An 11,659-nucleotide genomic window follows, 5' to 3' on the forward strand; every position below is an offset into this window, starting at 1 on the left:
CTGTCCTGGACTGTGATCAGAGCACTGTATCGCAAACACTGGTTCGGGACCCATTTCTGGGTCGCAGAAACATTTTGGTTTCCTACATTTTGTTTTTAATTATTGTTATTTCAAGACATAAAAAAAAAAGAAAAAAACCCCCCCCAAAAATGTAAGATTTTTATGAATTTCAAGAAAAATACAATAAAATAAAATAAAAAAAGAAATAACGAAAATAGCCAATCTATAAGCTTCGCTCCGCATTGTGAACTTGTAGATCTGCTGTTTTCAATAGTTTGGGTCCCGGGCAAACGTCTAATCTCTCTTTTGGGTCAGGAGTGGACCTGGAAAGTTTGGGAACCACTGTTGACCCAAAGTAAAGTATTAAGTATTTAAAAAAAGAAATAGAAAATCATATTAATGCTTTAGAGATAGCCTGAGTGCAATCACCAAAGTTTTCATGCCATGGTCCAAAACCACACAAAAACACAATTTCTGGCAGAGTGGGCTGCCCGAAGGGCGGCCCAGCGTCTAGTCGGCGACCTGGCCAACTCGGAACAATGTAAATAGGGAATGAATGCCCCGCCCTTTAGGGCCCGTTTTGACCATCTGTCTGCCTGTGTCCATTTATGCCCATATATGGAGATATCTGTATCTGTCTGTCTGTCTGTCGGCGTCCATTTTATGTCCATATATGGAGATCACTGCAGTTATAGTTCTGGGTCCATTTTATGCCCAGATATGGAGATATCTGTCTATCTGCGTCCATTTTATGCCCATATATGGAGTATCTGTCTGTGCCTCCAACTGTGTTGCAGACACAGTGCCGGTTCCCCCTTTAATGCAAACCTCACACCTGTTGTCATAGGACCCGTTTTGAACATCTGTTTGCCTGTGTCCATTTATGCCCATATATGGAGATATCTGTATCTGTCTGTCTGCGTCCATTTTATGCCCATATATGGAGATCTTTGACCATCTGTTTGCCTCTGTCCATTTATGTCCATATATGGAGATATCTGTATCTGTCTGTCTGCAATCCATTTTATGCCCATATATGGGGGCATTCATTTTATGCCCATATATGGAGAACGCGCGTGCCCGTGGGACGAACGGTTCTCGAGATACGCGGATTACATACATACATACACACTCACAGAGATTTTTTGTTGACTCATGTGGCGTACGTGATGTCAGAGCCTTTTATGAAGTGATGTCACAATGAGTCAGAGCTTTCGCCGATTTCCTCCGGAACAGCCTGATGTCAACAATCAACCCCGCATAAGGAGATTCCGAACGTTTCGCGCCGGTTCGGGAAAACCGCGCGTCGGGTCGGGTCGAGACCCGGCACTGCACTCCGTGCCGCGGCGGGGAACGCGCATGCCGAATCTGAAGCTGGTGGGACGAACGGTTCTCGAGATACGCGGATTACAGACACGCAGAGACTTCTCGCATTTATAGATAGATTAGTCTATATCCATCCAAGTTTGTAGTCAGATGTACTTTAAATACACAAATAACTCCAACTAATTCTGTTAATAAACAGCAGTGATTTACTTTGGGACATTAAGTCTACAACTGACAGTTACAATGATGTTTTTGTTTTTTGCATAGTTTAGTGTATATTTATGTGTATGAACTGAGTACAAAAGCACCCCAATTGTGCTTTCTTGCCTTTAAATCCTTTTAGTTATCCTTGTATCCGAACTGAACTGTACTGTCTGTCTGTGCTTCTTCTATGCAAACTTCTAATAACGTATTCAATCAATCAAACAAGATATTTGAGTATTGGAATTTGGCTAAGAATGTCACCAATCACGTAGGGCCTGCCTAGTCCATTTGGGGGCCCCAAGGCGGGTTTAGACAACTTTTTTTTAAATGCCACTAAAGATAAAATGTATCAATAACAAAAAAGTGGTCAATGACAGGGTAACATTTGTCCACATATCTAACAGAGTTCACCACAAGGGTTGAATCTGGAGAATGTGAGTAGGCTATTGGAATTTGGCTCCTGAGAACTTTAGAAAATACCTCAGGGCTAGAGTGACGGATAGATAGGAGCACCATAGCCCCGGGGAGGTGACTGTAATTGGCTGTTTCGTTGTCAGTCACGTCAAGACTCAGTGTGAGCGGTTCTCCAGAAAAGGCCTGTTCTGAATAGCAGCCACCTCCTGAACGTGCACTGCAGTAGTTCCCCAACTATGATGTAGCCTGAGCTTTACTGTGACACATTTGAAACACGGCAATTCATTCCATTAAGTTTTAACTTTATCATTTAGTTTTAGCCAATATAACATAATGCCCTGTAGATATGAGAGTGGTGGTGGTTCTAAGTTATGTTGGGACTTGGTAGACCTGTCTGTCACTCATGGGCTGTCAGGGGGTCTTGTCATCCCATTGTCTTTTCCTGCACCTAATTAGCAATTCAGAATTATTAATTGGCAAGTAATAAGGCACAGTGAAATAAATAAAAAGTATGTCAGACAGCAAGATACTGCGTGATGCAGCAATTGTAAAGTAGCCTACCATTTATTTGGCCATACCACCGATGACCTTTTTTTTTTTTTTTAACAAAATGCAAGATGCCTGAGGGTTTTTCCAACTCAGAAATAATAGATCTGTTTAATGAAAGAAAACACGATAGTATCACAAAGGTTTTTTATTTTAAGTGTGGAAGCCCTTGGGAGCTTGAAATAACCCCAGGCAAGTGTTAATAACAAAAGGGGAAGAAGAGTTGTTGAAGAGAAAAACAGACCTGAACTTGAAATATATACTTTATATATATAGGCTCCCAAGACAAAAACACAATCCCATTTCAGTCAACAAGAGTCACATTTCTTGTGACTCTTGACATAAATTACATACAATTTTAAATTAGCCTGGAAACCAGACGAATCTATGTACAGCTTAAAACTGTCACTTTACAGTCATTTGTTCAGTGCAGTCTCATTGAGCCCCATTTAACTAATCAACCAAATCAGTAAGGAGTACATTTTCAGTCAATACAAAGTTAAATGAATTTAGTTTGTTCATGTGCACACATTTGCATTCCAGTGAGTTCCACACCTATGTGCTAGTTATACTGTAAGAACTTTCTGAGAACTTCATCACATAGATATTTAAGTACTGTGCACTCACACAGTGAAATTAATTCAGTTTTAAAACCAACAATGCTGTAATAAAACACATTCGCTTAGAGTTACAATATAAAGTAACAAACATTCAGCAATACATTATTAGAGGTTGTCCGATATATCGGATTGACTGATAAAATCAGGCCAATATTAGCACTGTGTACCATATCAGGATCAGGATGGGCAATCTCTCAAGAACAGATTCTGAATAAAATGGAAAGAAAGAACAGCAGAGGGCACTATTTTTCTCTTTTTGAGGATGGGTTCCCAGATTGCAGGATTAGATTAGTGGCTAAAGCCTCCAAATATGGCAGATTACTAATTACATTTTTTAAGTTTTTGTCAAAAAAATATTTGAAAACCACAAAAAGGGAATTTATGGAAAACTCAAAACACAAAATGGCCACCACTGCTATGCCCCATTATAGATAACTGTTACTGTTTTATCAACTATAATATAAGCTCAAGGCTTATATTATAAGCTCTTGAGCTTTTAAGCATTTTATCCTTTTGACAGATATGTACAAATACATATATATCTTCATGTATGCATATTTGTCAAAAATATTGGAGTCGATATTGGCCCTGAAAAGTTCATATCAGACGACCTCTACTCAAATAATGAATTTAATGCTATTGGTCCAACAAATAGTAGTCTTGGATATTACATTTTTTGGTAGAATATCTTTGATGTAGCTTCTTCCCTACCGAGTGAAAGTGCTGTAGCATAGCTGACATAATAGCTCCTTTATAATCAGCAAGGGTTAGCTTATAAGAAATAAACTGCTCTCATCTCTCCACCAAACAGTTTAAATGTCAACCCTGAGTTACAAGCTCTAAAAAAAGGCATTTCAAAACAGTTACTACATCATGAAGTAAATAACAACCGTAAACACAGTAAAATCATCAGTTAGTTCGAAGAGTACACTCTCACCGTTGAATTAACCACTTGAACCCCTGCGTCCCTGTTCTGGGGTGAGCATTTCGACAAAGAGATTTGATATAGAGAGAATACTAGCAGACCAGGTAGAGCCCTGGGAGACCACTGTCAACTTCGTATGTACTGGGTTTCAGTGGTTAAAATGGAGGATCTTACTATGCACTCTGGCTGAGGCGTCTTCCAAGAAGGATGCACTGCAGTTCAAAATCCTCCATGCGTTAGTCTATGATACGCCCATGGCGTACAGAGAAGGCTACGAGTCTGTGATAAAGAGCGCCCAGGAGTAGGATACCTCCCAGCACCATCACACATATGAGACTGAAGGCCCACCGCGGCCCCAGGACAGTGTACACCTGGGAGACAAAGACCGGGCCCAGTGTCCTCGCCCCGCTGCCAGAGGCCGTCAGCCAGCCCATGTATACACCCTGCACACACAACAAGACATAAGACAGAAGATTATTTTGTCATTGTACTGCTATGTAAACACAACGAAACAAAACTGGTGGTTTAAAATAACTTTTACATATTTACACATAAAAAAAAAGTGTTAGTGCGTGTGCCAGTAAACAGGTACATTATGAATAACAGTAAGTCAAGGATGAATTGATATGTGTAAGCATTTTTGAAACTTTTAGTAACACATATTCCTTAAAGATGTTTAAGGATTCATGCTGGTAGCAAAGTTAATGATTGAATAGCCTTCTGGACTTATTCCAATTAAGTCATAAAATGAAAAATATAAAAGGTTGGTCTTCCTAAGAAATTCCATGGCATTCAAATCCCTAATACAGCAGCAGAGTAGCTCAACTTCTTGGTAGCGTGATATTCTGTAGGTTTAGCTGCTGGAATGTTGTCCCCCTCTTTCAGTTAATCAAAGAAGGTTTCCTGAGCATACATGCTTAGTTCGGCCATACCCTGGCTAACACAAAGTTGTACACTTTCATAACTATGAGATAGGGTGCGTGGCTGTTCGAGGGAAGAGAAAGTCTTCACTTGTTCACTTTCTTTGCCTAGTTGGACTATATTTACATGGTGGCCATTTTACAGAATAATAATATGAAGTATTTCCACATTCAAAACAGATTTTTACCTGAGGTGTGGGTCCGAGGATTTTCGAGTACAGGGTGTAGGACATGACATTACAGGCTGGGTATCCCACCCCAATGAGGATGTCAGAGGTAATGTACTGGGCCAGATGGAGAGCAGGGGTGTACTGACACCACGTCTGTTCTATTGGACAGCCTGTTGGTTCCAAAGAGCTGTTGGAGGCCACCACAAGGCTCAAGGAATGATTCACCACAGAGTTGTTCTTGAGGTCTGCATTTACAAAAGATAAGCACACACCGTCAAGATTGAGTACAACGCTCAGCACGTACACAAAAAGCCAAAAGAGGATGACTGCGGCATTCTAAAAGCCAGTGAAAGATAAAGGGGGGGGGGGGGGGGGGGGTGGGTTAGGGTTAGAAAAACCAAGGTACTCCTCAAAAGAAAAGGTTTAAATGTAAGGCTAGTTAATCATTGAACATGTTCAAATCAAGCTTACTTGTAGAGTATATTTCACAATGTTGCTACTGCAGTCCACCAAATATTATCCAGCAAGCAATGTCACTTAATTCCATGAAAACCAAAAACAAATTGAAACATCTATTTTCAACGGTGGCCGGTAGAGGGGTAACCATACATTTTAACAGCGATAAGATACGCATCACAAATTTCACAATACATGGTTAGGGATACGATACATGGACGATATTGGTTCATTCATGGCGATGCGATACGACTCGATTCAATGATTTAAAATCGATATAGTTACCTTTATAGTAACTATTTAGCAAAGAAATGAAATCTGTGAAACGTGTAAAAATCTATTATTATGGAAGTAAATGCTGTGATTATCTAGCAAATACATGGACATTATATTTTCAACACATATGGACAAACCACCTTGACATGAACACAGAGATTACACACATTTATCGGTAGACCAAGGTTAGCTATATGGAATGGAAAGGTAATTAGACCCCTATTTTTAATTTTCCCTCTTAAAATTGCCAAATACAAGGCACAAATACTTAGTTTCCATACAATCAATTATTTGCATTGCAAAACGATTCGATACCAATTACCGCATTTTAAAACGATACGATACAAAGCCAAAACGGTACAATATTTTGCTTTTGCAAACGATATAGTAGATCATTGTAAATTAAAATCGATTTTTCGATTCAGTTACTATATCGTCGTTACACCCCTAGAGGCCGGGTATCTCAGTTGGTAGAGTGCTCGCCTTTGAATCACAAGGTTTTGTGTTCAATCCCTGGCACCGCCATCTCAATGTAGATGTAACACACCTTGGGAAACTAAGGCATATTAAGTACTGGGAAGGTAGGTGACGGTGATGGTAAGTGTGGTGCTCCACCTCGGCAGTCCATCAGTTCCATCTCCCTGGTGTAGCGCCTTCCAGCCTTGTAAAGGGCATAGATGCCCTCGCTTATGCCAACATTAAGTCAGATTCGTACTAAACTCAGCTTTACCACATAGGAACATAATAAATACCTGCCCACTGGATGTTAGGATAGTGGTTTCCCCATGGAAGTAGAATGAAGAAGCCACATAATATGATGACCAGGCCTCCTAACAACACGGGACGGTCCCCAATCCTGCAGGGAAGCAAATAATGCCCTTGATAATCCAACTCTTAGCAAAATGACCACATTCACATGAACTCGTTTGCATGGAATAAAAAGTTAAAAGGGTACCTCAGAGAGGCTACCTTTACAGCTAGAAACACCAGGATAGATTCAAATCCAATGCAGGAGATTATGATGCCATTGTACAACACAGCCTGTTTCCTTGTCCAGGAAAACATGTCCATGGACAGTGGAGTGGCAATTCTGGGGAAATATGAAAAGTAGTTTAATTTTACAATTAAATACAAACCAGTTGGGTAAAAGACACACACTTGGGCCTATTCTCAAGTGTGATTGCACAACAACATGACTTGAAAAACATACGTTTCAAAAACCGCAAAGATGAACATGATGACGAAGAAAAGCATATTTGAAGTTAGGACTGCTATCTGGTCAATGTCTCCCAAGGTTTCTTGGCTAACATCAACTGTATCTGTAGGATAGGTAAGAGGAGAATGTAACTATTAATTATTAATGTAAGGAGAATGTAATTATTCCTTTAACAAAAAGGTAATTAGGACGTGCCTTCAGACGTGTAGTTGATGGCTCGGATGTGTCTGCCATGGTCATCCACTCGGTGCTCTCTGTTGAGCAGTATCGAAAGCATGATATTTCACCTCCAAAATAATAAAACAAACTATATGGATATTCACTGACTTTTGCAAGCCCCAACACATTTGAGTTCTGGGTAGAGTCCTACCTCAGCACTGTTAGAACCAAAAGGATATTGATGATACCAAAGGCAGCAGCTAGGAGTGCTGGGGCAGTGTACATGTTGAGCTGCAGGTTAATAATCTTCACGGTGACACCCGTCTCACCAATGAATGACAGGCCTGCCTGGAGAGCTGACATTACAAAACATATATACAGTAAGTTCAAATCATCATACCATACATACCTTTGAACAATGTAAGTATTTGACTGCCATTTGAACTCGCATCTAGTTTTTTTGTTTTTTACAAGATACACAAGAATAAGCTATAGTCACTGATCTGTAACAAACTATGGATTGCTGGTATAATTTGGGAAGCCAATGCAACACAATCTTCCCCACTTAACGATAATAATTCGTTACCATTGATTTAACATTTAAAACAAGCTCTGTACTTACTTAGAAAGAATGAATTCTTACAATCAGTTAGGTAAACTAAACAGCTGTTAGCTTGCTAACTAACCTGATTATCAGTTAGATGGCAATAAATACTGTTATTAACAGATATACAACCATCCTAAAACCATCATAGTGGCAAATATACATCAAATCACACTTTTATCTATTATTGCTATTACTGTAAGGTTTTACAAAATCCCTTTCTGGTCATATGCTGCAAATGCAGTTCCAATGTGTTTAGGGAATAGCAATATGACCACAAGTAAGTAAGTTTATTATAGATCAGTGGCGGTGTTCCATACCTGGCCCAAGAATGAAACCAAGGGCTTGACAGGCACTCATGTTTGCCATGGCACTGGTCCTCTCCTTTAGTGACGTCGCTCCAGCGACATAGGACCTCACCACAGCCACATTGCCTGTCAAGACCAACACCAGCAGCCATGTTAGGACAAACATATGATGGCTGCATCATTATCTTCTTATTCGCTGATTTCTCTAAAAATACACTGTGTTCCCATTGAAAAGCATTGACAGAATCCGCCCTCATAGGTAGAATTAAAATGTTCTATTATGAAACCAGAAGAAGGCGGTGAAGCCAGGTACAAAGACATGGTCCCATCATTATAAAAAAATAATCGCATTAAACAAAGATTAAAAAATAATCATATTTATGGCTACATCCATCAGAGCCATGTGTACAATACATGTCCCCTGTGTAATACCTGCTCCAAAGCCCACCAGCGCTCTGGCCATAAGCATGTGAATCTTGTTTTCGGTGGTGGGCAGGTTGATGTAGGAGTAATACATGTTGGCTGCGACATTGATGAAGATGGAGCAGGCCAGCGGCTCTCTACGTGGTCTGTGATTGGACCATAGCCCAAAGATAGGCGACGCCACCATTTGGCCAAGACTATATGCTGCTACCACCCAGCCCAGGAAACTGGCATTTGCACTATCATCGATCTACAACACAAAAACAGAAAAGCACTGTATTATTTCGCATTACAGTAGAATTCTTTCAAACATCATCACACACATGCACACACAAAACATATGAATATAAACAACTCCACCAAAGCCACTAGGCTATATTATTCAAATGATGCCATCCATGCCAATAAATTAGCAGAGAGATCAGAAATAGAAGTCTTTCGTCTATGGTCTAAAAAAGCAATCATTCACCGAAGGCAGAGGAAACCATGCAAGGCACCAACATAAGTTGTCGGAAGCAATAAGGAGTTCAGTGTCTTGCTCAAGGACACTTCGACACTCTGGGGGAGCCCGGGATCGAACTGGGAACCTTCCGGTTCCCAAGCGGCCACTCTACCCCCTGAGCCACTGCCGCCCATGTAAGAATCATTAATACAAAACTGGCATAGCTCACAAGTTCAGATATTAAGCCTCTCTCTACTGTAACACTAGCTCATCCTTGCACTACTTAAAGAACTAATAATAATAATGTCCATTTGAAACCAACAATCTCTCTGCATTTTCATATACAGTTTAACCATAGGTCGTACATCACATTTTGTTCCCCTTGGATTCCTTGGATCATGATAGAGATGTTGGACTGGGTAGTAGTATGACACCAGAGGTCATGCTTGAGCTCAGAGGATCGCACTTTTCAAGTTAATAAACTAATTCATGTTAAATTCTTAGCAGCTTAATTTTCATTAGTGTTATCAGCCAACACTATTATAGGCACTGAAAAGGTGTTGAGGTCTTACCTTTTGCAAAAACGGCCACAGTGATGTGATGACAATAGTGAAACCTAATGCACATGGGATACAAATAACAAACACTTATTAAGACGAGAAACATTCCCTACTACAACATGTAAGGCACACTATGTAATGCATCATATTTGACTTTTGTCTTTTCAATGGGCTGGCACTGCCATCTGTCTCTATTATAAATATGTTTGTAGTACAACACGAATGGCATCCTCACCAACGCTGCTGAGAAACATGGTGAAGTACATGACTCTGATAGACCTCCATCTACTTGTGTATTCATCCTCCTGGGAGCCGTTTTCATCACTGCGTACAAGGAAGGAGAGTAGGAGACAGAAGCAAGACTTCAGCATTCATTGATTCTCCAGGCAACAAGTAGCTAATAAACTAACATCATGATTGTATGAGTTGTAAAAGGGACCCCAATTTAACCAAGCCAAAAGCTTTCTTTTATCTTTTAGTTAACCTTGTACCAGTGAACTGTACTCTCCTGTACCCTTTTCCTTAGCTCTGGTCCATCGCGTCTCCTCCCGACCAGAGCTACCTTTTCCTATGCAAACCTCTAATCATCAATCAATCAATCCTACACAATCAACACTAAGCTAAACCTTGATGTGTTTTGATTGATTGATTGAAGTATTTATTTAAGTTTGCATAGGGAAAGGTACAGAATTATGACAGTACAGTTCACTGGTACAAGGTCAACTAATAGTAAACTCAGGTAAGTCTTGCGGCTTATTTCCAAGGAGATTATTGATTGATTTATTGATTGATTGAAGACTTTATTAGAAGTTTGCATAGGAAAAGTTACAGTTTCTTTACGGTACAGCTCACTGGTACAAGGTCAACTAAAAGGAGATCCTAGAAAAGCACTTGGCTTATTTACACTGGAAACCATTGAAGTATCTCATATAACATTGAATGACAGACGGATAGAACACAGTACTATGCAGTAGATATGGTCAGAAAAACAGTTGTAAACAAAAAACAACAATGCAAAATGTACAATCAATGTGTAAGAAGTGTGCATTCACCTGCATGCATCATCTTTGAGCAATGGTGTGTTCTCCTCAGAGTCGACTAGTTGAGACATTGTTGTTGAAGGTAACGGTCAACCGATGTCAAAGGTAACGGTTTGCTGCGATCCAGAGAAACATGTACAAGTCAAGTTTGAGTCTAGATCACCATTTTGAGAGGGACATTTCTCTGCAAAGATCTCCCACCATCTCACACAGTAAACAACCCTAATACTACCACATTGATAGAGAACAGAACATGAAACTGCGGGGATCCAAGCCTTCGCGACACAAAAACGCTTCAGATGGATGTTGAGAAGACATCACTCACTCACGTGAGAGAATAAACTAGTAACTACACTATTTATAAACACTTCCTGTTCTCTTACTCGGCTTATTTGGAAGGCTAGCACTTAGAGCGCCCCCTAGCGCTGGTCCATGGCGTTAGAAGGAGTCGTGGTAGCCCAGGCTAGCCTGGCGTTGCCAGCCGGAGCTCAGGATCTCGTCTGTGAGAAAAATAAAAAATACGCTTTCGCTATTCACCAAAACAAAGACGGGTCGAAGATGATGAAAGCTTACTTTTCTTAGTGGGAATACTCGGAGCCCCCCAGCTCGAGTCTAAAATACACTTTTTGGCCAAAAAATTAAAAATATTTCACCGGAGGTTTTAGCTACTCCACATCGCCCTCTACAGAACTTGAAAAGTCCATTGACCAGATTTGCCTTCCAGTGAAATATTGTCTTTTATGGCTAAAACAGTGTATTCTAGACGTGAGATGGGGGGTTCAGAGTATTCCCACTAAGGAAAGTAGGCTTTCAAGTCCCTAAAGCTGTCTTTGTATTAGCGAAACTGTATTTTTATTTTTTACTACAGACGACAGGGTGCGCAGCCTTTCTGACGGCGCAAGGTATCATCGGACGGTGACATAGCGTTAAGGAGTACAACTCCTTTACAAAGGAGTAAAACTTTACAAAGGAGTAAAAAGCATAACACACTAAACCATGATATATCGTGCAAGTTTATATGTATTTGTCTAATTTGTCCATCATACTGCC

At 40.2% G+C, this 11,659-nt stretch overlaps 1 protein-coding gene across 1 annotated transcript; it reads right to left on the minus strand.

Moving 5' to 3' along the window:
* Positions 1 to 2,667: 2,667 nt before the first annotated feature.
* Positions 2,668 to 10,924, minus strand: mfsd8 (major facilitator superfamily domain containing 8). The gene is made up of 12 exons (XM_080741741.1): positions 10,622 to 10,924; positions 9,805 to 9,893; positions 9,582 to 9,625; positions 8,577 to 8,817; positions 8,157 to 8,270; positions 7,444 to 7,588; positions 7,269 to 7,327; positions 7,068 to 7,176; positions 6,813 to 6,947; positions 6,610 to 6,713; positions 5,144 to 5,370; positions 2,668 to 4,478 (listed from the first exon to the last, which is right to left on the minus strand). The coding sequence occupies exons 1-12, from the start codon at positions 10,678 to 10,680 to the stop codon at positions 4,272 to 4,274; spliced, it is 1,533 nt and encodes a 510-aa protein (XP_080597867.1). The 5' UTR covers positions 10,681 to 10,924; the 3' UTR covers positions 2,668 to 4,271.
* Between the last annotated feature and the right edge of the window lie 735 nt (positions 10,925 to 11,659).

Source organism: Nannobrachium achirus (assembly GCF_963921795.1).
Source record: "Nannobrachium achirus genome assembly, chromosome: 14".
NCBI lineage: Eukaryota > Metazoa > Chordata > Actinopteri > Myctophiformes > Myctophidae > Nannobrachium > Nannobrachium achirus.